Source organism: Lepidothrix coronata, unplaced genomic scaffold (genome assembly GCF_001604755.1).
Source record: "Lepidothrix coronata isolate B3197 unplaced genomic scaffold, Lepidothrix_coronata-1.0 Scaffold149, whole genome shotgun sequence".
NCBI lineage: Eukaryota > Metazoa > Chordata > Aves > Passeriformes > Pipridae > Lepidothrix > Lepidothrix coronata.
In genome coordinates, this window is record NW_016690329.1 from 1,109,178 (window position 1) to 1,136,793 (window position 27,616).

At 49.5% G+C, this 27,616-nt stretch overlaps 3 protein-coding genes across 10 annotated transcripts in view; all 3 read right to left on the reverse strand.

Moving 5' to 3' along the window:
* MLPH (melanophilin) overlaps nt 1–20,072 on the reverse strand; it is a 28,461-nt gene extending 8,389 nt beyond the window's left edge. For 3 of the 5 annotated variants that reach the window (XM_017828548.1, XM_017828546.1, XM_017828544.1), the window contains exons 1-10: nt 19,597–20,072; nt 15,543–15,764; nt 14,328–14,464; nt 12,976–13,014; nt 11,983–12,077; nt 11,174–11,302; nt 9,000–9,192; nt 7,613–7,773; nt 2,862–2,945; nt 916–1,107 (exon numbers count right to left, since the gene is read on the reverse strand). In XM_017828548.1, coding sequence (XP_017684037.1) covers nt 916–1,107; nt 2,862–2,945; nt 7,613–7,773; nt 9,000–9,192; nt 11,174–11,302; nt 11,983–12,077; nt 12,976–13,014; nt 14,328–14,464; nt 15,543–15,764; nt 19,597–19,706 — 1,362 coding nt within the window. In that variant the 5' untranslated portion in view covers nt 19,707–20,072. The remainder of the gene's footprint in view (nt 1–915; nt 1,108–2,861; nt 2,946–7,612; nt 7,774–8,999; nt 9,193–11,173; nt 11,303–11,982; nt 12,078–12,975; nt 13,015–14,327; nt 14,465–15,542; nt 15,765–19,596) is intronic. The other 2 variants (XM_017828549.1, XM_017828547.1) reach the window with 1 other exon arrangement.
* A 4,315-nt stretch (nt 20,073–24,387) lies between these two features.
* LOC108503999 lies at nt 24,388–27,487 on the reverse strand. Of its 4 annotated transcripts, XM_017828552.1 has the most exons (7): nt 27,326–27,487; nt 26,799–27,064; nt 26,506–26,693; nt 26,279–26,416; nt 25,891–26,005; nt 25,441–25,607; nt 24,388–25,330 (listed from the first exon to the last, which is right to left on the reverse strand). In XM_017828552.1, the coding sequence occupies exons 2-6, from the start codon at nt 26,946–26,948 to the stop codon at nt 25,488–25,490; spliced, it is 711 nt and encodes a 236-aa protein (XP_017684041.1). In that variant the 5' UTR covers nt 26,949–27,064; nt 27,326–27,487; the 3' UTR covers nt 24,388–25,330; nt 25,441–25,487. The 4 variants fall into 4 exon arrangements, 3 of the variants coding, with proteins under 3 accessions (XP_017684041.1, XP_017684039.1, XP_017684040.1); XR_001876956.1 differs by having other exon boundaries at nt 26,148–26,416; nt 26,506–27,064; XM_017828550.1 differs by having other exon boundaries at nt 26,506–27,064.
* Nucleotides 27,488–27,564: 77 nt separating this feature from the next.
* Nucleotides 27,565–27,616, reverse strand: part of LOC108503974 — a 3,133-nt gene continuing 3,081 nt past the window's right edge. Inside the window, exon 6 of the mRNA XM_017828484.1 lies at nt 27,565–27,603. Coding sequence (XP_017683973.1) covers nt 27,565–27,603 — 39 coding nt within the window. The remainder of the gene's footprint in view (nt 27,604–27,616) is intronic.

Sequence of the window (27,616 nt, forward strand, 5' to 3'; positions counted from 1 at the left end):
ACAAATGGTACCCAAACCCACCAGGTTTTTCACTGGCTGAGGAACAAATGCACACTGAAAGGAAGCCTCGTGGCACCATGAAAAAGTCATTGCAACCTCAGATGAAAGCAGCTTTACTGGAGAGGAGCAGCATGGTGCCCACTCGCTTCCTTTGCTGCGCTCGCCAGTGATGGATGTGTCAGAACAACTCACGTGTACCCCTTCCACAGCCAAGGCAGAAGGGAAGGGATGAACAAATCAGCCTTTGTAGACCAAACAGGGAATGCTGACCTCTCCATTTGTACTAAGGGATCATCTTGGGAGGCTCTGCACAACTGGAGATACACTGCATAGATGCTGTGATCCCTCCTCCTCTCCCTGACCCACAGGTCACCCACCACATAGTAGGGGATAGGAGCCAGCACAGTGCTGTAAATACTGATCTGGCAGAGTGGAAGAGGGATCAGGGATTTAGGGACTCAGGAGTACTGACAGGTGTGGAAAAGACATTTCAGGCTGTAGCAGGTGCCTGACAAAGGCTGCTGGTACTAAATCATCACCAAGCTCTTCTCCCACCCCAGGACTCTTCTCCATAAAGATGTCCAGGTCCTGGGACAACTCTAAGCAGATGTGGAGGTTGTGTACCTCTTCGTGACAGGCAGTAGCCTCTAAGAGGCTTTACTTTTGACTCTTGGATGAGACTGGGAGAGCCTACAAGGAGAAAGGTCCAGATCCAACACCCTGGGACTTCCCAATCCCTTGACACTGTTAAAGCAGACAGCTGAGTCAGACACACCATGGCCCTGGGAGGCATCAAAGTGGAGGTGTGGGACAGAAAAATAGTTCCATTATCATGGTGTAAAACCATAAACCACTGAGAGCAGAAGGAATCACAGATGCAGCCTGGAACAATACAGGTGGGAGGACACAGATTACCTTTTGAGCATCTCTGGCCATGTCATCGCTGGAGGAACTCATCTCTGGTTTCTTTGCTCTCTTCTTTTCTTCATGCTTCTCTTCTTCAGAAGAGACTTCTTTGTCACTGATGTTGCTGGCTAACTCCTCCAGCTTCCTCTTCAACTCCTCCTCCTCGGCATCAGGATCAGTTTGGGACTCTGGGGCTGGAGACTGAAGGAGCAGAAGAAGGGAGCTGTGTGACAGTCTCCTGTGGTGGACAACAGGGCACTGCCTGGGTCCAGACACACTCACCAAGCAGAGGAGCTCAAGGAGTGGACAGATGGACTTTGCAACAAGAACTTGGAGCCCCTCTCCATACCCGTATTCCCGAGGAGCAGCCAGACTGCCCAGGGGAGCAGCGGAGACCAACTCCACTCTGAGGAATACAAACCCTTCAAAAGGTATGCCCTGGGGATTTGGGGCCAAAAATCACCATGTTTTCGTTAGGAACCATGGTGTGGCTGGTAGCTCTGGGGGCAGAGATCACAGCGACCCAAAGACATGGTCCACCACGGTGAGGGAAGCAGCCATGGGAATTGCCACTCCCAGAGGTAGCTTTCAGAGCCTCTAGATAATCTTATTTGTGATGAGAAACCATGAAGCAAATTTTCCTGTAGGACAGATGGCTTATTTCCACCTGGCCCGGTTATTAGGGGCAATTCATGGTACCCAGAGAAGAATCCTATTAAACTCCTAGGCACTGGAAGAGATCTCCAGAAGTTCCTGAACTCGCTGTCCCTTGCATTAAGATGGGAATACAATTACCTGCGTCATACCTGGTGGGTTTTTGTCTAAGCTGTTTTTAACAACCTTGAACAACAACATCTGCAGCAGGCAATCTTTCTCCCAGGCAACCTATTCCAAGGCTCTGCTGCCCTTTCTACTGGAAATCTTTACTTAATACTTAACTCCAGCCTGTCCCACAGCAGTCTAGACCCATTACCTCTGCTCTGCTTTGCCCTAGATATGGGAATAAAGCATGGGAACCTGCCACCGTGTACATGTCCTACTCCCTTGGTCAGGCTTACTGACAGAAACACTGAATGATCACAAACATGGCCATCCCCCGTTACGAATTTTACAAAAAAAAAAGGAGAAATTGCATCGTTTCGTCTATGCCTAGAGGGGACCTCCCTGTAATTATCACCGTCCATTCTACTGAGCTGTCAGCCACCAGAGCGGTGATGGGTTCACACAAAGGAAAAGAGTGCATAGTCTAAAATCAGAAACCCAAAAATCAATGTTTAGCGGCCTAAGTATTCACAGATTCTACATTGTTGCTCAGCTTTAACTTCATTTAGATGTTTTCTTCCAAGTTTTATGGCATGGTAAGACGAGGGCAGCTCAGAAAGGATGCAGAAATCCTCCTTGACTCAGATCTTATAGACACAATAACCAGATGATTTCCTCATAGGGACTAAACAAGTGCCCTGTGATTTCAAATGAGCTGTTACAGCTCTGTGGATGTACAGACACCCACCTAATGAAACTCCTGAAATTAGCATTTCATAAAGCATCAGCCTGAAACCCAGTTTTCCTTGTGCAGAAGGAGCAAGAACAGCACTGGCTTGCAAGGGGGTCTAAACGGGTTAAATTTGTCCTGCCATGCAATGTTTTCTGAGGCACTCCATCACCTGGAACTAGAGAACAGCCTCCAAGGCCAAAACAGAGGACTAAACTCAAACAACCCAAGTTACTGTAGCACTTAGGGTCATGGTTCAGTGGTGGACTTGGCAGTGGTAAGTTAATGGTTGGACTCAGTGATCTTAGAGGTCTTTTCCAACCTAAATATTTCTATGATTTCATCTATCCAGCTTTCTCCCTGCAATGCTGGCTGCTTCAGGGAAGCCTCTCAATGATCAGAGGAGGGGCCCAGCACAACCCAAGCTCTCTCCTTGCAGAGCACCTTGGCTTTGCCCAGTTACCTTGTGAGAGTGCACCAGGATTTTTTCCTCCAAGCGGTTCAGAATGCGTTCGATTGCAGACATGCGAGTGTTGAGCTCATGAATCTAAAGGAAAGAAGGGAGAAAGAGAGAGAGAGAGAAAAGGAGTAGAGAACAGACCAGCCACCACTGCCAGGACAGTGAGAAAACAGTGTAACCAGCAGAAGAAAGCAAGCAGCAAGACACTGCCACCATGGACAGAGTTAAAAGACATTAAAAACCAATGTTTTAAAAAATAATATCTTTTAAATAGTGTCTTAAAAAATGTCAATAACTTCCAGGAGAGCAACCTTTCCTCAAATCTGGAAAACTCAAAGCAATGGTGAGTACCCAGCACATCACAATTACCACCAAAGCTTTGATGCAGTGAATATAAAACCCCATCACCAACAAAAGCATCAAGCTGTAATAAAGCCATCTATCTTGCCATCATTCCCAAGCTGCCCCAAATTGAAGTCAACATCTGTTTTCACCTCCTACTAACATGTTTTTCAAGCTGTTATTACCCCATCAGCAGCCTGCCAACATAGTGCTGGAAAGGAAGAGGGAAGAGGGCAAAAATTTCCCATGGAAAATTCCAGGTAGAAAAACTAAACCTGAAAGTTTTCCCCACCACTTTGAAATTTTCTGATTTCCCAATGCATTGGTTTAACCAGATGGCCTCTTCTCCCTTACTCTTCCAACTATAAAAAGGGGCATGGAGAGAAGAGCAGAGAAGAAAAAGACAGATGAAGTCCTGAAAAATCAAAGAGAAGTTACATTCTGTGCTCAAGAACCAGGACAAACCTCTGTGGTGAGGGTGGATTTGTATTAGATATTAGCAAGAAATTCTTCCCTGTGAGGGCAGTGAGGCCCTGGCACAGGTTGCCCAGAGAAGCTGTGGCTGTCCCATCCCTGGAATTGTCCAAGGCCAGGATGGACAGGGCTTGGAGCAACCTGGTCTAGTGGAAGGTGTCCCTGCCCATGACAGTGGGATGGGCTGAGATATTTTTAAGATCCATTCAAACCAACACAATTTTACAATCTATGATCACTGAAAACATTAAAGGAACTGCTTTTTTTCCCCTTTTGAAATGGAAGTTTTGTTTTCTTTGAGAAAAAAAAAAAGTCTCTCTCCTTTGATCCAAACAAATAAAACACAAATGATGAGAAATATTTCCCATTTTATGAAACTACCAGTGCATCACTGCTGTTCTGAGTGGCTGCTGCCCATTCAAAGGGGAACAAGCAGCAAATGCGGTAAATAAATGTGGTAACAAAGAGATACAAGGGCTTGGCTTTGTTTTTATAACATTTCCTACCTCTCTCTTTGTGCTTGCTAGTGTTTTATTAATTAATTCTTCACAACAGCTTGGAGTGATAGCCTCTGCTTAAGGGAAGATGAATATAAAAGCCTGGCACTGTGGAGAGCAGAGCGCTGTCATTGCCACCCCGAACCGAGAGCATCTCCGAGCAGCGTTAAACCCAGGGGCAGGAAGCAATTCAATCCATTGCTAAGTGGTTTCTCAGTACTGGTTAAGGCCTGACTCCTGCATTGCTCCCGGTGACAATGAGAAGCCTGTGATGGTCCATTAGCTTCAGAGGTGGTGACGAACTGAGCACCAGCACTGCCCTGTCTCCATAAGGCAGAGGTTGGGAGAGATCAGAGCATAATGCAGGGACTGCTGTTGATTTTGATGGATATCTACCAGGGCAGGAGCTGAAGAGCTTGTCTTCATTCTCCTTCTCAATCAAAGCTGGCTTTAATGTAGGGTGGGCACCCATTAGGGCAGGTCCCCATCAGGGACTGCATCATCCTGCACTGCTCTCTGCATGACAAAGGCTGGCAAACTGTGCTCTGTATTAAAACACAATGTGAGTAAACTCAAACCACAGCCCATAAGGTGGGCATCAGGAAATTTCTGCTTAATAGTTAACCTGAAACTAGGGAAATATAAACTTGAAACATCAGGTAGAGGAAACAATTCCTTGCTGCTGGAGAGAGAGGACAGGTTACTCTCGCAGAGGTGCTGCCTCCAGTCTCTCAAATACCCAAGACTTCTAACAGAAGCTTTGTGTAAAGAATAGCCAGGCAGCATCAAAGCTCTGGGAATGCAGAACCACTGAGCTCCCTTGAGGTACAGCAGGATGGCTTTTGGGGAGAAACTTGGTAAATTGGAGCTATTCCTTGTGAATTGGTCCTGTCCTCTGAGTTGTGAGAACCTGAAGGCAAAGACCTGCACAGTTACCAATTCAGGGCTTCTTTTCATGTCTAATCAGGTTTAAGAGCTTTTCTAAATAGGTTTTAGAGTTTTTTCTAAGTTTTGTTCTAGCACCTTCAGTTCCTGGAGTCACAGACCTAGGGAACAGACTCTGCTTTTGTTACTGGAAAGTTAAGTTTCTTGTGTTTGGGCCAGAACAGTGTATCCTCTCCAGAATTAATGCAAAAGCAGTTTTCAGATCAACCAGATTTTGACAAACTTGCTCTTAAAGTAGCTTTAGGAAAGAGAGTTTTCATTCTGTCTCAAAGAGCTGAGCTCTCCACCTTTTGAAATCTTCAGATACCAACAAGGTGTCTACCAGGAAAACACTGCATTTAAAGCCAGGCTATAGGCTGCAATACAGGGTTAACAAACATGGTTCTGGACTGTACACCTGCAGACCCACATCTTGAACTGCAAAGGGCACAGCCTCTGTGAGTTGCAGCACAGGGGGACCAGCTGTACTCAGCCATCCTCACTGTTCCCTGGGATGTCCCATCAGGACCTGGGTTACCCCAGAAGCTCTGATGATGGCTACATGGCATACCCTGGAAGTGCCTGTAAGCAACTCCACAGCCACCGCTTCACTGCTCCCATGTCAGGACAAGGGGATGGACACCTTTTCCAACCAGCTCTGCCAATAGAACAGACCTGTTCTAACAGCAGCATCTAACACCAAAACCCAGGGGTTCTTGCCTTCAGTCTTCTTTGGGCTTGTACCTGGCCTCTCCTTGGCCAAAAGTGACATGTGAGCATCGTTCTGAAGTTAATGGTCCAGCACAGAGCTGGGTTTCTTCCTGCTGGGAGAGAAGCAGGCTGGATGGGAGGATGGTTGCTAGCTGTAAACATATCAGCAGCACAAAGGGCAGGGAGGATGAGGAGCTATTTAAGCTAATGAACAATGCTGGCATAAGAGCAAATGGGGTTAAATTGGGAGTGAGAAGAAGTCTCCTAACCATTAGGGTGACAAGGCTCCACACCAGCCTTCCTACTTGTGTGACAGAGCAAACCACAACACAGGCTGGACCGCCCTGAAGGGAGAGCTTGCCCAGCTCCTGGAGGAAGTCATCTGAGGCATTGGTAGGAATTTGGCCCCATTTCCTCCCTGCAAAGCCTGGTGCACATTTCATGCCTAACGTACCGTGGTCTCATTAAGGACACCCAGTCCAGGGCTCTCCTATTTACTGCTGACTGAAAAAGGAATGGCATTTACTAATTAAAGCATGTGCCCAGAGAAGTAAAAAAGGAAGGAAAGCTTTCCCTACACAGGTACATGAAGCGTGGTGCCGAGGCATGGTTGTGGTCACAGATCCCCCCAGTGGTTACGCAAAGAGGGGTCCAGGACATGCAAAATTACCAGCTGTGAGACTGGCAGCTGGCTTTCCCCGTGCATCTGTAGCCAAACACCACCCTGCATTTTGCTGCTCGTGAGATCCGAGGAACGCTCACCACCACCCGTTGGCAAAGGCAGCATCAGGAACAGCAGGTCCTTGCTTGGCAATTAAAACACAAGCTCACAGCCTGTTTGACACCTTCTTTAGCCCGTTTCCCCTATTACGATCACTCAGGAGAGGTACGTGACAGGTTGTCCTGACCCAGTCCTGTCGGGGCAGGAACACACTGCAAAGGAGGAGAAGAATCTTGGCGCTTATTAAATAACCCCCTCCAGACCTCTGTCTGATCATAAAGCACTGGCACATTCAACTGAAGAAAGCCTTCCTGGGGACACAGAAAAACACAGGCAACTCACATATTAATTGGGACAAACTGGAAAATGAACAGCAATGAAGGCAGGTTTGTTACTGTGCTGGCAGCATAGGCAGAGAGAAGCACCAACCAGTGCCTGATTTTCTCTTTGCTGTGACCAAAAAAGTGGAAGGGTAGGAAGGAGGACCTGGGAGAGGAAGCACAGAGCTCCAGCATACTTCTGCATCATCCTAAAACGGCAGAGAAATGTCTGTTCTCCCTCATTCTAAAGAATGAAGGAGGCTTGAATGCACCTTCCCAGGTCTCAGTCCTGCTTCCATTTCACAGCCACCTTAGCAGGTCCATCACAACACAGAAGGCAGGAAATCTCCTAGGTATTCATCTTGTGAATTCATCAAAATTGTGATGTGACACCTCAATGAGTCAGTTCCTAGGTCATCCCACAGCCTCTCTGTATTGTTCTGGCAATGTCAAGTGGCTACACCCCAGTTCCTGAGCAGAAGAGGAGGAGATATCTCAAGTCTACAGAGGTCTGCTCCTCTGGACCCACATGTTGGAAACAAGGGCATCAACCCATCCCTGTGCAGAAGAGGAAGCAGTTGTGTGGATGCTTAGGGCACACCAGCTTTTCTGCTCATGCTCCACATCCATCCTGTCCAGGAGACTGCTAGACAGTTTGCCATTGCTGCTTTTCTTCTCCTCCAAAACCACCCTGCAGCTCAGGGGTAACAAGAGGGACCTGGCCAGAGACTTGGGCTCAGAAGAGGCTCAAAAACTGTTTGATACCTGATTGCCAGAGTGGCTGATGTTCTCCTGGGAGGAGGCTCTGTTCCGACGTTTTACGTGATGGGGTGGGTAGGCAGGGAACTGGGCTCCCTTCACATCCTCATCGGAGGTGTCCATATCTGCGGAGTACCGCGACTGGGACGGCTCGTTCCAGGAGCCACCTTTGGAGACAGAAGGCTTCAGCACAAAGGTACAAGAGATTCACACCCTTGAGTTCCTTCCTGGACCCACCCTTAAGACAAGCAAATATGGAGGCACTTCTCCAGATCACACTTTCTATTCTTTGTCAGGAGATGCTTCTGCAAGAGTGACCAAGTTTCTGGATGACTACACTGGACCAGGCTGCAGCTCCACACACTGTGCCTGCACAGCTCCAGGCTCGGCAGGGCCCCACACCCTGCAGAGACAGTGTTGGGCACAAGGAGCATCATCACTGCTCCCATGGCCTGAACAGCCAGGCCCCTCACCAAAAACCACTGTTGCCTTCCCAGTTTTATGGGAGCCCAGGTTTGGACACTGCCCTTTGTGAGCTGCTGGAAAATGTTTAGGCTCAGGCTAGAGAGGTACCACTTTAGGATGGAGCATTTAAAAGGAGTGGAAGGGCTCCTTCACAAAGGAGAATTTCAAGAGACAAAAACAATGAGAAAAAATGGAATTAACAAGCCAGAGGACTGTGCTGCTACGTCTTTCCAGCAGGACTTGGAGTAGGAATTTAAACAGTGCATGGTAAGGTCTACCCAGCATTCCTTAATGCCCTGAAAACACAGCCCAGCCGCTGGAGACACAGAAGGGCACATTCTACATTTGCATGTGCACAAGCCAGTATCCAACCCTCCTGGCTCTGCTATCACTGCAGGGAAAACAGAAGTAGTAAAAGGCAAATTCTGCCTCTTACAGGGTATTTATAGACTCGCAAAACCACAGATCATTTGGCCTACATGTGCACCCTGCCCAGCTAAAAGGATGTTACTTAGCAGTCCCCAGTTCCTGCCTCCAGTTCTAGTCTAAGTCTCCTTAAAACTCCAAACTTTCTGCACCCACAAGATCCTTTGCCAAGGTGTTGAATTCCTCTACCTCTGTCCGCAGCAGGAAACACATCCTATTTTTTCTAGTAGTGTCCATTTGATTGTATCTAGTTTCCACCCTAGAAAAGACCAGTAGGTATGAAAGGGATCGACATGCTAAGAATGATCCCCTTGGCTTTCTTGGGAACGAGACCAGCTCTTTACAACTAACTAACATGAGCACATTGTTTCATGAGAAAAAGCCTTTTGGTGTCTTTGAGATTATTCAGAAAAAAAAAAAAAAAAGACATTTTCATTTGGTCCAACTCTTGCAGCCACTTGTCCAAAAAGGATACAAGAGGAGCCTGGAGAGGGACACCTACCAGGTTTTGGATTTCTTTCCAGGCTCCTTCTCCGTGAATTGACGGTGAGCCGAACCTGTGTGCTGAAGTGCTGCTCTGGAGGGCTCATGCCTGGTCCCTGTTCCTGCAGGACATGATGGAAGACTAGATCTGCATCCGCGATCCTGGATTCCTGGGAGGCACCTTCGGCTGAGTTGGGGAAGTCTGTGAAGGACTGAGAGATGAGGATGCTGTTGAGCAGCTGCCTGTGAAGACTCCACTTGAGAGATCCCACCTGCAGTGCTCTGGGGCCCCCAACACCAGAAGGACATGGAGCTGCTGGAGTGAGCCCAGAGGAGGCCACAGAGATGCTCCAAGGGCTGGAGCCCCTCTGCTCTGGAAGCAGGCTGGGAGAGCTGGGAGTGTTCAGCCAGGAAAAGAAAAGGCTCCAGGGATACCTTAGAGCCCCTTTCAGTGCCTAAAGGGGCTCCAGGAGAGCTGGAGAGGGACTTTGAACAAGGGCCTGGAGTGACAGGACAAGAGGGACACCTACCAGGCTTCCCACTGCCAGAGGGCAGGGTTAGATGACATATTGGGAAGAAACTCTTCCCTGTAAGGGTGGGGAGGCCCTGACACAGGTTGTCCAGAGAAGCTGTGGCTGCCCCATCCCTGAAAGTGTCCAAGGCCAGGTTGGATGGGGCTTGGAGCAACCTGGTCTAGTGGAAGGTGTCCCTGCCCATGGCAGGGGGGTGGAATGAGATGAGCTTTAAGGTCCCTCAAATACGAACTGTTCTATCATTCTATGACTCCTTGTCTCTCCTGACCTTCAGTAACATCTCCTCTCTTTATCCTTCATTAACCTTTTGGTCAAAGCTCATGGACTGACCTTTTATAATGCCAATTATATTTATATAAAATATCAAAATTCCTAACAATCCAATTTAAAGATTTTTGCCTGGTTGCTGAACCCTGAGCAATACTTCCCATCACAGCCAGGGGGCACTGGTAATTTTTGCAAGCGCTGTTAATTTTTACAAGCACAGAGTCACTTCAGCCAGGCTGCAAAGCACTCTGATCTTTTAAAACACCACCCCCTTTCTCTTATTCAAAGAACTACCACCTCAAATGATCTGCAGTCAGTGAATCTGATTGGGATGGTCTCAACAGAGGCCAGCCCTCACGTTGAATTCTGCTGCATAAAGATGGGATCAGATAAAGAAAAGAGGGATCTACTTATTTTTGCCAAATTCTAATCAATTTATGTGGAATTGTGCAGATTTATTTTTTTAAGCCTTTGTTACAGATGTCAGCAAATCCCACTTCTACCCATGAGGGAAGTTTAAAATATCACAGCATCATTAGAAGCAGCAGCTCTTTAGTGTTTTAAAAGTGCAACTTCAACAAGAACGGCAAACAGGAGCAGCCCAAAAATCTTGACTGGAAGCCTCTCAGGCTGGAAGACCTTTTGCGACCTCCAGAGATGCCCCATCTGTGTTTCTGCCCAGACCTGGAAGGTAGGGATGGCTGAGCCCCAGCCCTCGGTGGGATCATGGGGTGCAGCTCACTGCAGTTCCTTGGTCTGGAGCTGTCTGTGAGTCTTGTTCCTGGTCAGGAGCTCCAGATACTAAGGCACATCTAGACTCATCCAGCTTTTGTTCTCCCCATGTTTTTCCCTCTGGCTGACCCTCACTCTGCAGGTGCTGTCCCTGCCTCACGCTGACTCTGTGGGATCCACCTCAACCTCACAAAGGTTGTGTGCCTCAAGAAGCTGCTGGCCAACTATGTCCCCAGTGCCACAACATGGCAAAACCAGCCCCAAACTGGATGGGAACATGGGAGAAGAGTCTGATTTCATTTAATCCCTTGAGCACTGAATCTTCAAGGGCTTGCTGGAAACTAAGGTGTCCCATAGCCTTGGGACAACACAAGAAAACTATTGTTTGCAGAGAGAAAAAAAACTACAGGGAAAAGGCCTGAGAACCTCTTGCTGTCTCATCTCATCCTCGCTTGGATCAGATGCCCTACTCCTGACTTAGCCTGAGGCAAAGGACTCCAATGGAAGAAGAGATAGGAAGTGGGATATGGGGAGCGAAGATTGGCACCATTGCCTCCCAACACCAGCTGAAGGAGATTTTGAGAGCTGGAGGAGGGGGGTAGCAGAGGTAGCAAGGAGTAGGAGGAAGAAAGGAAGAAAACCCTCAGCACACTCCCAGTACCTGGAAAGCATCCGGGCTGCTGGCTGCCGGAGAGAGCTGCGCAGACTGACGGCGAGACTGAGCAGAGTAATCCGAGTCCAGTTCAAAATCAAAGGGGTGGACAGACAGCAGGCGCTTTGTCTTGCACATCTTAGCATAGAAAGTGCAAGAAATGAAAATTCAGCATAAAACACAGTTGACCTTGAGGAAAGGGGGAGGGAGGGCCCTTTTCTCCTTAGTTTGCCTGAGTTTGCTCTGATTTTGCAGTGAGAATTTGAGTCTGACACTGTCCTGCTTGAAGTACAGGTACAGTATATGCTTACGTTGAAGGCAAGGAAAAGTGGGTTCCTGATCTCCACAGCCTCTGGCTCAGGACTGTTGCCATAAGCAGACAGTGAGAAGCTCTGTCCTGGTTTATAAAGGCACTATGGGAAAGCTCAGCCAGGTTACAGCTGAGAGGGAGACCCAGGTGATGCTTTTCAGTCCCGAGGCATCCCCCTATCTTCAGAGAAAGGATGCTGCAGGCAGATTTCTCTGGATATTTGGGAGGTCATCAGTAAAAAAAAAACAGGTGGTTCTCATTATGGAGGAGCTGGGACTTTTATACTAATTGTGGACATCCTTAGTGTTAGGAGTGGGTCTTTTTTTTCCAGAGCACTGTGATGTTACTGACATGGTTGCTTTTACACAAACTGGGAAAAGATCTTGTCTCAGAGAAGGAAAACAGAGATAAAAGTCCAGTTTTGAAAGTGGCACAGAAAACCATCACCACTGCCACCACCACCAAAGGCAGGCCAAGGACACAAAGAGCTCCAGAACAAAACACTTACTCTGCTGTAGCGCTCTGCCTCAGCTCCACGAAGGACATTGTCTTCATCATCACTGTCGTCCCCAGCATCACAGCTGGTGAGCAGCTGGCACTCACCTGGAGGGGAGAGAACAGCAGTAGGTAAGTCCCCACCATGGTGGTCACACCACTGAATGTACCTGCAGGTGAGGCCATGCTTGTTATATGGGCTGAAAAGGTCCAGGTTAGAAATACCTCCCCACATTTTTTTCTGCAGACAACCACTCTTAGCACTTGGTCTTGCAAAGGCTTGGCTGGCCTTTCATTGCTTCCCCTTCCAGATGTGCACCATCACAGATGTGGAAGTGAAGGTGTTCCTTCAGGAAGATGAAGGGCACCTGCAGCACAGGGAGCACCCTGAGGTCCACCATGGTGACTCCAGTGTTCGAAGGCTCAGCCCAACATGTCTCTGCTTCTGCTGTTTCTGATTCCCATCAGCCAGCTCCACTATTTATCAGTGACCTCATTGCTTTCTGGATGCCCATCTCCACACCCAGGTCACTGCCAAGCCCAGCAGTACATTGGGAACAACCCAAATGCCAGACCAAGTCCAAAGTCAAGGTAGGCAAAAAGCTGTTTCCTACATCAAATGGCAAGGTACAGTGAATCTTTCCTGCAAGGGCTCCTAAGGAACACAACATGAAATCCCAAATTCCATGGGTTCCTTAAGAATGTGGGCAGCTTTAAGTGTATGACATAGATGTACACTGAGATGGTGAGTGTTCACAAACTTTGAGTTTGGCATGTAACCAAAAGTCCTCTTGTATCCAAGTCTACCCTTGGACACCCCAGACACACCACAGTGCAAGAGTTGACCACTTCAGTCCACCTCCACTGCAGTGGAAGAATGTTCTCCCTGGTCTGGCCACACCAAATCTCTCCAGAATGCCCATAGCCAGGGGGTGTGAAGAGAAAAAGACATTGGAAACCTTGCTTGAACTGCCAGCCCCATGCTGCAATTCTCTTTTTTACTTACTGTTAATGTCTGGTAGGCTGTAAACTCTGTCATGAAGACCTAAATGAAAAGATAAAATAAAAATAAATAATCATATTTTCTCAGGTAGACAACAAGCCTCAGAGCCATGGATAACTGGACTTCTCATTCTCTAGCCATCATAAGAAACAATCATGAAAAAGATGATTCAGAGAGAACAAAACAGGCACTTGGAGAAAGAGCTTGACTTTTAAAAGTCAAAGAGCTGATTGCCTCACTTCCAGTTCTCTGGTATTAATGAAGTAATAAACAACAAAATCATTTCTTTTTGAAAAAGGCATCAGAATCTCAATTTAAAGTGGCCTAAAACACTTAATCTCATGCTTGGTCTGGTTTTCTCTCGGATTGTCCTTTTTGTGTGGTCTGATGCATTTTTTGATCAAATGCTGCATGAATTGTCTCTCAGTCCATTAATTTTATATTCCCTGCCACAACCCTCCATGCTTTTTCTGCTATTTCTGCCAAGAGTGGTCTGGATAAAAGACTGATCGGACCAGTTGAATCAAGTCATGCCAATGGTATTTGTGCAAACTTTTCTGTGGCTCCTCAAGACGGGAATAAAATCCACACTGGCTTACAAAGGCAATAGGCAAAGGAGTGTAGGAGCTGTATCCATGGCAACTAGCAGCTGGTCAGTAAATAGTTCTGTATTAACATCATTATACATTTATGCACTGTTGGACCAATATCAGAAATACTGATGACAGGTAACTCATTCGTTTTGATAAGTTTTGTCCCTGCCAGGGGATCACCAGATTGTAAAAATCATTAGATCATAGGGAAAATAAATGGCTGCTGGCTTTATCCTGCAGTTAAACTAGTGTTAATTTCACAAACTCTGTGATGAAAAGAGCAAAAACAAAGAAAAACAAGAGCTGCAAACTGCAGGACATGGAACTTTTAAAAATAAACATGAGATATTAGGAACTTTTTTTTTATTGAAAGGGTAGTCAAACACGGGAACAGGCTGTCCAGGGAAGCGGTGGAATCACCATCTTTGGAAGTGTTCAGAAAACATATACATATGGCATCTGGGGACATGGTTTAGTGAGTGGGCTTGTCAGTGCTGGGATAATGGTTGGACTGGACGATCTAGAGGTCTTTTCCAACCTTAACGATCCTATATTCTCAAGCCTGTGGTAAAAACACTGAACAACATCTGCTCTGCATGTGAATGCACAAGTCTGAACCTCTGCTTCCTCCCCAGGATGTTTTGAACGTGGCACTCGAAGCAGCACCACCACTGATGCTCCTCCCTTGGTGCATCCCATCGCGGTGCCGCACAGATGCCCCACGCGCAGCAGGGCAGGGGAAACCCCAGTGCCCCTCCTCACCTAGAAATGCAGAGTTGACGCCCTGCCCTGGCTGCAGCCTGCCATAGAGGGACTGCAGCACTTTGGCACTTCCAAACCTCTTGAAACGGGATCGCACGTGTTCGTAGTACCACTCCAGGGACCCGACCTTCACGATCCTGCCCAAAGAGAGGATGCACATACATGAGCCAGTCCAGCCACGCCCACGGTGAGCAGACCCTCACCCAGAAACCGCCTCTTAGCAAAAACACAGCGTGTTTTCTAACCAGCATAAAAGGATGCTGAATTTGGGCAACTCTTGTTGAGCCCCATTCCCGAGGCTCACCTTGTCCCTCACGGCCTCCATCACAGCAGGCCAGTGACAAGTGGCATTCCTCAGGGGTTGATATTAGGACTGGCACTGTTTAACATGTATACCAGTGACATGGACAGTGGGATTGAGTGTACCCTCAGTTTGCTGATGACACCAACCTGTGTGGTGCAGGGAGGAAGGGATGCCATCCAGAGAGACCTGGATGGGCTGATGTGAACCTCAGCAAGATCAACAAGGCCAAGTGCAAGGTCCTGCACCTGGGTCAGGGCAATCCCAAGCACAAACACAGGCTGGAACATCTCTTCTGTGGAGACAGGCTGAGAGAGTTGGGGTTGTTCAGCCTGGAGGAAAGTGTTGGAGAGACCTTAGAGCACCTTCCAGTACCTAAAGGAGCTCCCAGGAGAGCTGGAGAGGGACTTTGGACAAGGGCCTGGAGTGACAGAACAAGAGGGAATGGCTTCCCACTGCCAGAGGGCAGGGTTAGGTGGGATAATGGGAAGAAACTCTTCCCTGTGAGGGTGGTGAGGCCCTGGCACAGGTTGCCCAGAGAAGCTGTGGCTGCCCCATCCCTGGAAGTGTCCAAGGCCAGATTGGACGAGGNTCCCAGGAGAGCTGGAGAGGGACTTTGGACAGTGACAGGAGTGACAGGACAAGAGGGAATGGCTTCCCACTGCCAGAGGGCAGGGTTAGATGGCATATTGGGAAGAAACTCTTCCCTGTGAGGGTGGTGAGGCCCTGGCACAGGTTGCCCAGAGAAGCTGTGGCTGCCCCATCCCTGGAAGTGTCCAAGGCCAGATTGGACGAGGCTTGGAGCAACCTGGGCTAGTGGAAGGTGTCCCTGCCCATGGCAGGGGCGCAGAACTAGTTGGTCTTTATAGCCCGTTCCAACCCAAACCATTCCATGATTTCATGAGGAGCAGGACCTGGAGAGGCGGCAGGGATCACAGACCCAGCCTTGTTCCTTCTTGTTGTAGCGGCTGCAGTTCTTGCAGGTGTAGAAGTGGCAGTCCAGGCACTGCCTCTTGCTGTTCAGCAGGAACTTGAAGGGCTGGAGGCAGTGGACACAGTGAGTTTCATTCAGGTGGGACTGATTTGTCAAGAACTCTCTCTTGCTGCTCTCCTGGTCAATCTTGCATTTCAGCTCCCTGCAGAAAACACCCCAAAACACAGGAATTGTTTTTATTATCATTTCACTGCAAAGTCTAACATGGCAAAGCCTGTTATGCCTCATTCATTTCAGAAACGATTTTCCAGGGAACATTCCGAGTCCTGCAGCTTGTGGAAAGAGCTGTAGGGCAAATCTAATAAATAATATCACGAGTTAAATAAGCTGAACAAAGGAGTGAGCACCAGGTTCAGGGCAGGTATCATCAGATATATTAGGATCTGCCACTGTTAAGTTTAATATTAGATTTGGTTGTGCCAAAACCTGTCCTGTTTGTTTCACAGGGTGTTGATCATAAATCCCAGAAGTCTCAGGAGAGTGGCTCTTCTTGAACACTCTGGCTGCATGCCAACCTGATACAATCTTTGGCCCTGGAGTCCAGCAGAGAATTAAAATCTTTCTGGAATTCTCAGTTAAAAAAAAAAAAAAAAGAGTTCTGGGATTAAAAAGGATTAAAAGGGGTTTTGATATAGTTCTTCAGTGCTAAATTCAGCAGAGAATTTTATTAAGTGATGTGCAATGACGTTCTGGCTGTTCAGAGGACGCAGCAGGAGGAGTTGCTTGTGACAGTCCTGTGAAAGGCTGTCCAAGATGAGCGTTTTCCAAGAGTACCTTCTCCTGGCAATCTATCACTGCAGGCCTCCTTCATTATCTGAACCTGGCTGCTAAAGCAGGTCCCCCTGCAAGACAGTGCCTGCACGAGGCTGAACCCCCAGCAACAGCCCAGGCCTGAAATGCCTGCCAAGCTGCTGGGGGCCCAGTGTGCTGCCCAAAGGCTTTCTGTTTGCTCCTCGTACCACGCATCACCTCAGGTATGTTTGCCTTTGGGGCCATGGCTGAGAGGAAAATGTTTGACTTGTAGGGAAGGTCCTAGAAGGTTGTTTTCTGCCTAGGCAGGATCAGGAAGCTGTATTTTCCAGAGCAGAAGTTAGCTTTGGCCAAAAACCTCAAGCCATCAGGTCTGGAGGATGCTTCATGATCACAGTGTGGACCGCGAGGCTTTGGTGATGCTCCCTGTGCCGGCCGCTGGACCGACGCCGGGGTGACCACAGGAGGAGCCTTGCTGGCCACAGGAGCAGTGGTGTGACTGGCACTGGGAATGACAGGCATGTCAATCAAGCTAATCTCTGTTTAACCAAATCAGTTTGCACATTAGGGAGCAGTTCTTCTTTTTTCTCCCAAGGAAGAATTTTCTGGCCAGCTTGCTGCCAGCACACTGGGCTGTGCTGTCACACAGCAGTGACACCAGCTTGCATGAACCAGGGATCGGGGAGATGTAAAAAACAGTATAAAGACTGAACTGGGCATGTGGCTTTTTATAACCAGGCATTCACCATCCTTGCAGTGTTTCGAACAAGTAAATGTCCAGCAGTAAAGTGGCTACGAAAACCAAACCCGCAAATAGAAAGCCCTTGGGTTGGACTCAGTGCTCCTTTTCCACTCCTGTGCTAAGGCTGTTTCCAGCAGGATCCAGTCTTTTACTGGAACTGCTTTTTCTGGTTCCCAGAGACCGGTTGGATCCCTACACCTCTACTCCCTCACCCATCAGACCTGCCAAAGGAAGGACAAGTCTCAGCCAAACCAGTTTAGAAGCTGCAGGAACTGCATGCCTCTTGTCTTCTCTTGCTGGCAGGAGCACAAGCCAGCCCCTTCCCTGCTCTGCTCACGGCAGAATAAATAAATCCACAGCAATGAAATGCCAACTGCAGCAGGGTTGGTCCCACTGAGCTCCAGGAGAGACGCAGGGAGCCATCCCTCCAAAACAGGGATGTTTATGTAAAGAATCAGGGGGAGAGCCCCCACAAAATGGCCATTGTTTAATTTTTTGGGCAAAGCACTACCCTCACATGCCTGTGCAGTTTCTGGCCAGCAGAAGCCTTTGTCCGTTGTTGGTGAGTTACTTCTGCCAAAAACAAAATACAGAGAAGCAGCAGAAAGGAAATAAAAAGACCAAGATGGGGGGGTTGGGGGGTTGTTGGGCAGGGGGAGATATTTCTTCAAGGCTTGCAGGTTGAGACAAGTCCAGTGAATAGAAAAGCAAATGAATAGAAAAGCAAATGGGGCTGGTCAGAGCACAGAGAGAAGGGTGAATGGATGCAGGGTCTCCCAGAGTGTCACATCATGTCCCAGCTTGTTACAGGCAGAAAATGCTCCTGTAGCTCCACATCCAGCATGCAGGAATGTGGCAGACTTTCCCAGACTGATTGTCTGGTCTATAGCAGAAATTACTCAGAAATTACAGAAATTTCTGTAATTTAGAGTATTAATGCCAGCCCTCCACAGGGCAGGATTAAACAAGAAAATAAAAATAAACAGAGGAAATTACACTTAGGAGGAGAGCTGAGTAGAAGTATTCTGAGACCTGAGATCTTTCCCCATCTTACACCTCCCATAGCGTGACACTCCATTTGGAAGCTTCCTGGGCATCAGAGAGGACCCATATAAGCCAGTCTGGCGCCAAGGTCAAGTAGGGAAGGAATTCACCTCGCCCAATTCTTTGCTGCAGGGCACAGCAATATGGGTCCCCACCTCCTCCCTCAAGGCAGAGCTCAGATCCATCACAAGGGAGACATTCACCCTTTCCAGGATGATAATTTTTTTAAATATCCCTGTCTAATCAGCTTCCTGCATTTCAGAGCTGCCAGCAGAGGAAGGCAGTAGATGATGATACTGAATTATCTCTGCCTCCCACACAGGCGGGGGGGTTTAGGCAAAAAAGTAATCAGGGCATTGAAAAATATATGACTGAGAGCTTCTCGTGGCTAATGGTGTAAATGGAGAGGCTCACAGGACAGCAAGCTTTTGGGGGATGCAGATATCCCAAATGAAGATGATTCCCCACCTTTTCCTTTGGATCTGACAGAGAAACTAATGAGCTCCTGGTCCCCAGGGATCGTCATGGTATCAGCATCAGCCCCAGCTCACAAAGTTCAGGGCTAGGAGAGTCCAAGGGCTCAGTGGGAAGGCAGCACTGCCTGAACCCAGCCTGGGAACATGGACTATCCCCTTGGGAAAACAACAAGAACTTGGCCAGACGCTGAAGAGGGTCACTGCAGCTTCTTGAAATGTGTTAAGACATTATTAGATTCAATGCCTGACATAGCTAATGAACAAAACCTAAACCCCCACAATTTCTCATGCTCAGAATTTAATCTCATCTGACAGAACATTTTTTAAACAGCACTTCTGGTCAAATGCCGTGTTTGTAAGAACTTAAAAGTTCTTGGAATTTGCTGTTCCTGTGATTTTCAATCTTTTCCCAGTCTGTGGGCCCCTAAAACTTTCCCAGGACGGCACAGCCCCCTGTATAGCATATTTAAGGCTACTACAGTAGGTTTACTACTCCTCTCAGTTATTTTTCCAGGATCCTTCAGGAGCCTGTGGTCACCCAGGACTCACTGAACACCCCTCCTTGCCCTAAACCCACGAGACCTATCACATGAAGCAAAAGCAGGGGAGCCAAATCCCATCCTCTGCTGCAAGATAAGGTCTCGCCTCGAGAGCCCCGCCAACCCCAAGCCCCACAAAGGCATTTCCTGGTATTTGTCCCCATAAACTGCCGCGGTGTCACCGATCCGCATCGCCGCCGAGGGCACGGTGCCAGTTTGCACCTTTGCACCCGAACGCGTCACCTTGCCGCTGATAACGTAATCTATCAGCCGTGTTTGACTTGCACAGTCAGGTCCCGGCTGTTCCTCCTCGCCCACAGCCTCGGCACGTTGCTTTATCCCTACAGCCCGCACGCTGCTTTATCCCTACGACCTGCAGCTGCGGCGTGCTGGAACCGCACGGAGCGGAGAGCCGATACTCACTCCAGCCGTTCCTCCTCTTTTTTCCGCAGATCAAAGTCCCGTTGAACGACTTCCCAAACATGTTTGGCTTCTTCGTCGGTTAGCTTGGAGAGGTCCAGCTTCCTCCCCATCTCGAAGCCGATCCCGTTACTCGCTCCCCTGAGCGCTCGCTGTCCCGCACCCTGGGATGCTGACGGAGCGGGAAGAGCTCAGCCCCACCTCCGTGGCTGCCCCGTATAAAGGGGCAGAGGCAGAGCTGCGGGCAGGCCAGCCGGCTCCTGGCAGCGCCGCAGCCGCTCTGCCGGGCGAGCCTGCCCGCAAGAGACGGCCGGCGAGCAGGGCTGGCACGGTGCCTATCGGCTGCGGGGACTCCTCGCCACCCGGGCGGGCAGCCCTGCCTTCCCCCAGGGTCCTGCCCAGAGCTGCAGACGGCTCAGACCTCGTCCGCCTGGCTGGGGCTACACGAGATGTTTACTCTCTGCCTGCTTTATGCAGGGTGTGCGAGTGAAATGAAGCCTTCAAACGAACGCCTCCCCGGGGAAGGCAGGCCACGGGGTTTGGGAGGGAGCTGAGCATTCCCGGGAGGAGCTGTGCCTGCACACCCGGGGGGACCGGCTCCATCACGGGGAATCTCGCCCCACCACGACCCTCTGCTCCCCAGCTCGCTCTTCTGTGTCTGATCTCACCACACCAATTTTCTCTCCACCAACAGTCTAGGAAGGAAAACTTAAGTGCATCTGCCTTTCCCCCACACCAGAGCCTGGCTTCTGGCGTTGCTCTGACAGCAATTTGGGAAGCTGAGCTTTGCTTGTGGCAAACAGCTTAATTAGGACACAGCGCTCCCCTCGTTTACCGCGAGCAAGAAAAGACGGTTTGACAGGATTTTAAGAAAAGTGCTAAACACATCACATAGCCAAAGAGATATATATTGCAATAATCTGACTACCAGGGCTGTTCTCTTGCTCTCTGTGTCTAAGTAGGACCCTGGATATTAAAATAAACGCATTTCTCATCTTCATCACAGCAAATATTGATGCAATTCACATTTTTTTTTTCTCCCTGACAGTAATGTAAAGAGGGACCAAGGGGGCAAGACCGAAGAGGAAAACTATTCTGCCTGGTGGGACTAAGATCCCTGCTGCCACCCACTCTGCTTGCCCAGGGGTACATGGAATTAATTATCCACCCTGGTAACTCATTTGAAACAAAGATTAAACTCTATGAACAGAGCATTTTGAATCCGAACTTGGATGAATTTTGCGCAGAAAAAGTGATGATTACAGATGCAGTGTTTGAGCCTGGATATCAGGGACACACGATCTTCACTGGAAGCCAGAAATTGATTTCAGCTCCTCTTCCAGCTGAGATACAGTCCCGACAAAAGCAATTAGTTTATTGGCAGGAGCCAGACACCGCTTGGGCTGCTCCTTATGTAAGCTTATGTTTGAGAGCCCTTGCGCGCCCCACTGCATCCAAACAGGGAGCGGGTCAATAGATACTAATTAACATCACAATGAGACCCTGTTCTCTGGCTAGTCAGTACAATCACGCCAGGAACTCAAACACCGCTCAGATCTGGATATTTTCTTCTCCAAAAGGACGAAGTTGCATAAAATCAAAAAGATGTGGCCTGCTATGCAATGGAAATATGAAAAATGCAAGTGCTCAGCAGTGCCAATACCCCCTAAAAAATGCTGGTTTACTAGAAAACCACTGTGTGGGAAATGTCCCTGGTGCAGGTCCACAGAATAATTTCCAAGTATTCCACTGGCCTGGGAACTGAGTCTCTTTAGGGAAACTCTCCTCCATCAGCTCACTGGTGTGTGTAACAGCAAAGAGATTTCTTTTTTCTTCTTTTTTTCCTCCTCTTTTCTCTTTCCTCTTTCAAAGGAGTTTGTTGGGTTTTGTAGCAGTTCAGACCCAGCAATCACCATCGCTTCTAGCGATTCTCTGCTTTGGGAAGGACAATTAAACCTGCCTGCCCACAGTTCCCTCCCCCATCATACAGCCATGAATAAAGGCTCCCAAATCTTACAAACTCATGAAAAAGAGAAAACCCACACTCAGAACCACTCAGGCAGACACTATCAGATGGAAGTGTTCAAAAAATGTGTAGATGTGGCACCTGGGGGCACAGTTTAGTGGTGGAGCTGGCAGTGTTAGCTTAATGGTTGGACTTGATCTTTATGATTCTATCTTGTAGAGCCAGACGATGTTATATGTGTGCCTAAGTCTGCCAGCACCTGCAGTGACCACATGTGCATGGGGTGGAAGTCAGGAACAGGGATGTAAAGGCAAAGTTACGTGTTTCCTAATAGCTGGAGGCTCAGATGGGTGTTGAGTCCAGTTGAGTTGGGGATCTGGGCACCCTCGTGGCAAAACAGGAGAGGCAAATGCCACAAGCTAAGCCTCTCCTGGGAAACCAGGTATAGATGGATTTCAGGCTCCATTTCTGATTTTCAGTATTGCCAGACGATAAAATAATGGATTTCTGGGATACCTTCTTTAAGAGAAACATGCCTTCTAGCTGCAGGGCTACTCTCTTAAAAATAATAGTCACATGAGTTGCTATCTTTGCAGTTCTTGGTAATCGTTTGTGAGACAACTGTGAACTGATATATAGGACACGTGGCCTGGACTTTCTCCAGTCATTCATTTTACAATGTTTTAGCTGATAACTGGAAGTAAATCCATAATCAGAGTTCAACAAAACTGATGCATGAAGATAGTATACAGTTGCTTCTGAAGACAGCAAATGCCACTGCAGCAAAACCAGCCAACACTCTCACTTTCCTGTCCTCATTTTCTTCCTGAGAAAGAAGTCCCTCCTCCTCCAAACCAAGGGGCAAAACCCCAACAATTTCTCCATGTATAACAATACCCAGCTTTCCAAACAGCTGCCCTAAGTGCTGCAGAGATGTGCCCAGACAAGGTGCTGCAATGATGCTTGGGGTGGTGGGTTGATTTACAATGGCAACAGCTCCAGCTTTGCTCCTCACTTCATGAACACTGATGGGTGTTTTGGCTCCCATCAACACAGGGTCATCCCAAGCACCTGGCCAAGCTAGGGGAGTTTCCAAAAGCCAGGTGGAGTCAGACCAGGAGCATCCACCAGCAGCCCATCCTCCAGCCCATTTCCAAGCCACAGGCCAGGAGGTCACAGGACCCTTATTCACAGGATCATAACAAAAACAGGAGCTCCAACAAACATGTTGCTGCTGACCTTAGGAATTTCACGGCGGCCTCTGCTCTCCCCCCATCCTCCTGCAATCATCTCCCAGTCATGAGATCTCTCAGAGCTGGGATGGCATTCCTTTTCCCTTCAGTTTCTTGGCAGTTTTACAATGACATCTTACCATCCCCATCACGGTGGAGAAGAACAAGCAGGGCAGGGAAGGGGTGTACAATGGCACCGCTATTTCTGTATGTGACTCATGAGGGATTGCTGTGGGTTTCATCTATTAATAGGACAGTTAAATTATGTTATGGCATGGCCAAAGCTCATTTTGAATGACCCTACATTGGTTTTCTGTGGCCAGTGACTCTGTGGGGGAAGACCCATGATGGAGCAGACTGTGCCTGAAGGACTGAACCCCATGGAAAAAATGACCCACATTCCAGCAGCTCATGAAGAATTGTTGCCCATGGGAGGGACTCCATGGAGAGCAGGGGAAGGGCTCCTCTCTCTGAGTGGCAGAAACAACTTGAGATGAACTGATCATAACCCCCATTCCCCATCTCCCTGCACTGCTGGGGGAGCAGGTGTTTTTAGGATTTATTTTACTTCTCATTATCCTGCTCTGATTTTGTTAGTAATAGATTTAATGAATATCCCCACTTCAAGCCTGTTTTGCTTGTGATGGTAATCAGTGAGTGATCTCTCATGGTCCTTATCTCGACTCATGAACTCTTCATTATGTTTTCTCTCCTCTGTCCAGTTGCAGAGGGGAGTGAGAGAGTGGCTTTGGTGGGTACCTGGCATCCAGCCAGGGTCAACCCACTACAGACCCCAACAACCTCACTTACAGCAAATGGCCACTCAACTTTAATTATCGTGGATAACAATGCTCTGACATCTGTTGCAATTAGAAAACTACTATCAAGGAAGTCTTGAAAACAAAGTTTGTGGAGTATCAGTTATAGGGTAGAAGCTGTAAGAACATATTCCCTAACCATGTGAAAATTATGGAAGTCCTCACAGCCCCCATAGAGTCTCCACAGCCCTCACAAGCCCCATAGGACTCTCAGATTCCAAAGCCCTTTCAGACCCCATTGCCCTCACTGTTCTCATAGACCCTTTAACCCTCACTGACCTTGTTGACCCCATACCCCTCACAGACCCCACACCCCTCACAGCCTCCATAACCCTCACAGACCTCAGATCCCATAGCCCTTACTGCCCTCATAGCACCCATAGACTTCACAGATCCCACAGACCTCACAGCCCCCACAGATCTCTCAGCCCTCACAGCCCCCAGAACCAGGGGGTGTCTGGGCACAGCCAGAGCCTGAGCAGACACCTCACTCATCCCCAGGTGACAGCACCGTGGTGTGGCCATGCCAGATGTGCCCTTCTTGCCCTTCTGCACCCTCCTGGGAATCCTGGGCTTGCTCTGCGTGGCCCTGGTGGGCATCTGGTGCCACCACTGGTGGGGGTGCTTTTCCCTGGATGTTGGTACCCAGACATTCCACTGGCACTTGATGCTGATGTTTTCTATTTTGGAGGTGGGGATCACATTTCTTTTGAGGTGTGGGGTCATAATTCCTCACTTGGTTAGGGAAATTAATTTTGAATCCACACGTTGGTTGGTCTTGGTGAATTTATTTGCTTTTCCTAGTATACAGTGCTATCGTTTGAACTGCTGTTGCTCCAGTGGGAATGGAAAAGCCAAGCTCCAGAGCTTTTTGTCCTGGTACCTTTTCTGTCCTGACACGTTTCGTTTGAGAATTGTGACAGGACGTTTTCACCTTCGGAGCTGCATTTTGGGTTGTTTGTTATGTACACACCGCCACCTCGTGGAGCTGTTGAACAGCGACAGTGGGAACGTCGGCGTGTCCTTGAAAAAGACGTAAATGTACCGGGGTTATCCAAATGTGAAGATCCAAAGTTGAAAACGTCCTCCCCCGCTGCCAAAGAAAATGTGCCAGAACAGAAGAATTTCACCGACCTTCCCTTCCATTTGAAAACTTGTATTTGCATCACAGTCAAGTGGGAGTTACTTTTCCTTGCAGCCTGAGAACTGCACACACCACCATGGTACACGGCACTTTCAACCTCTGCTGTAGGTAGCGTGATGCACTTTCAGTCTTGCAGAGTCCAAAAGATCCATCTACTTCTCACATAGGAAAACACATCCAGCAAACTGCTCCATGGAAACTTTGAGGCTTCAGCAGAACCACCAAAGGCCAAGAGGACTTAGGGCACTTTTTCTTCTCGCTGCACACCTGGCCAAGTGTTGCTGAGCACAAGGACCCTTTTCCCCCTCTTCCCCAATCCCCTGTGGAAACTGGGCACCAAAAAACCCTCCTGGGCCTCTGTCTGTGACAAAAGGAATTTTATATTCCCATGCTGGGGTAAAGGAAAGTGCTTGCAGAGAAGGGGTCTTCCTCGCAGGCTCACATGGCCCCAGCACACACAGCTTCCCAAATCAACTCTCCACAGAGCTCTGGCAGCACAGAAACTGCTCCGCAGAGCAGGTTTGAAACGCCAGGTTTGAGATAGCGGGGCTGATGTCATTCTTCATACCTCCAAGGGCTGGAACAGGGAGGAACAGAGCCAAGGTCAGAGCCTAGATCTGTGGTGACCTGAGAAACCCCTCCAGCCAGGGCCATCCCACCCGTGGCTGCGGGGGCACAGAGCCTTACGTTGTCAAAGAATGGCTGGAGCACCTCAGCCAGCTGTAGGGCTGGTGTCAGATGTCTTTCTCCAAGGACAGAAATTCAAGGACAGTGGCAGTCATCCTGACCAGCTCTCCATCTGCATCCCACAGGAGCTGCACGAGGCTTTCAGTCAGGCTGCACATTCTTTTGGCCTGTGAGGAACACAGTGCTGTGCTGTGAAGCCATGAACGGCTGCACCACCAGCCCCGCTCTGGCGGGGCAGCCCCACGTGCTGCCGTGGGGCCCAGAGGCCACAGGCCTGTCCTGAGGGACTCGGGCAGCTGAGCGGGGAGGCAGCTGTATTTTGGGTCACCCCAGCAGCAACGGGCCAAGGGCACACAGTGGAGAACGCCTCTGCCTCAGCTCCATTCACTGGGCTTTCCCTGCAGAGAGGTGGAGACAGCTCAGGGAGGCAGCGCTCGCCATCAGACTCACCTCCACAAGGAACACCATGGCAGGGAGCTCCCAGGGACACATCTCCTCGCTGAGCAGCTCCAGGAGGCAGCAGACGATGCTGCAACACCAGACTGTGCAGGCAGAACCCATCTCCCTGGCAGGGGGAAAAAGGCACGGTAATCCCTGAGCTGGGTGACTAAGCCTCTTCTGGGACTGACTCACAGAGGCCTGGTCTTTTCCAGCACCCTGGGAGGGGACAAGGGCACTTTCGGAGGTGGCTCCTCCTGTGCACTCACCTCTCCCAGCCTTTTTCACTCTCAGCCATCCCTCGGTGACAAGGCCCTCTCGCCCACGACCACAGGCACTGTGTGTGGTGCCCCATGCACAGGCAGAAATGACAGGGGCAGTGGGGACAAGGGGGTCTCACCTGGCCAGCAGACCCACTGCATAGTGTTGGGTGTCAGCGTTGAGCAGCGTGTCCCAGCCACACTTGCATTCCAGTGCCATCACCACACCCTCACACTGCAGATGGCACAGCAGGGCTTTGATGGTCAGCACTGCAAACCTGTGTGCAGAGCAAAGCCCAGGTCATGCTGAGAGCCCTGGTCCCAGCCCCGAGGGCCTGGGAGGGACAGGAGGACTGGGATGGAGCACCTGTTGGGGTTGGTGGGAAGGCTGTGTTGGTCCTGGCATTCCCTCCAGAAGGTGTCATCCTCCTCCAGCCTATGCACTGTGTTGAAGAACATCTGAAAGAGCAGATGCACAAAGAGGTTGGGGAAACACTCCCTCACTGTACGTGGGCACCAGGGCAGCTGGAGGATCGTCCACAGCGCCACGTTTGCCTGCAAAAAAGTAAAACAGCTGGAGACAGTGCTCAGTGCTGAGACATCCACGTGGCAAGGCCCGAGCACGGGAGGGAGAGGCCAGGGGAGACACAGGAGGAGCACCTGGCCTGGTGCCCCTGAACCTGCCCCTAACCCAGGTTTCCAGCCCAGTGCCTGAGGCAGGGAGATGCAGTGCAGGGGGAGGATGAACAGCTGCCCTGGAGGCGATGTGGGAGTGAGCAAAGTCCAGTTCCAGAAACTCAGAAACCCCATCAGAGGTGCACATGCTGCAGGCTGGCCAGCTTCCCAGGACAAGGGCAAGTATCTCGAGCACCGACTGTGCAGTCCGACTTGAAAAGATGATCGTCCTCCACAAGGTCGCTGCAGCTCTGCAGGGTCAAACTCTGTGTCAGCAGGGTCTAAGCCACAGTGCCACGGCCTGGGCAGCTCCCAGTCCCAGGTGAAAAACCCACAGCACCCTGAGGAGCAAGGAGGGCGGGTGGGAGCAAGATCCGTGGCTGGCATGCCAGGGCTGGGAAACAGGGGAGTCAGAGGCTCCTGGAACTCTCAGCCTGACAGACACCTGGGATGGGCTCTACAGGGTGATGGGCTGGTGAGCCCTGAGCCCTCGAGGCAGGGGGGCCCCATACCTGTCACATGATGGGGCAGAGCGCAGCACAGTCACCACCACATCCACGGGGTGTGCCTCGGCCAGATCCAGAAGAGTCTTGTCTAGTCTGTGCTCAGGAGACACACTGGACGTGAGCCACTGGTGGATGTACCTCACGAAGGCTGGCACCTGGAGGGGGCATGGGGGAGATTTGGAGAGCTGCCAACTTTCCCAGCTTCTCCCAAGAAGTGCTTCCCTTCCCACCACTCTGTGCTGGCCTCAAAGGCTGAGAGGGCCCAGCGGATCCGGCGTGAGGGGCTGCACAAACCCT

What these genes read in the sequence shown, in the direction of transcription:
- LOC108503999 (XM_017828550.1), bottom strand. Translation starts at nt 26,948, where the DNA reads ATGGGGTTTCTGAGTTTCTGGAACTGGACTTTGCTCACTCCCACATCG. An exon ending in CTTCCCACCAACCCCAACAG is followed by an intron (nt 26,417 to 26,505) that starts GTGCTCCATCCC and finishes CTCTGCACACAG; the next exon opens with GTTTGCAGTGCTGACCATCA. An exon ending in GCAGTGGGTCTGCTGGCCAG is followed by an intron (nt 26,006 to 26,278) that starts GTGAGACCCCCT and finishes TCCCCCTGCCAG; the next exon opens with GGAGATGGGTTCTGCCTGCA.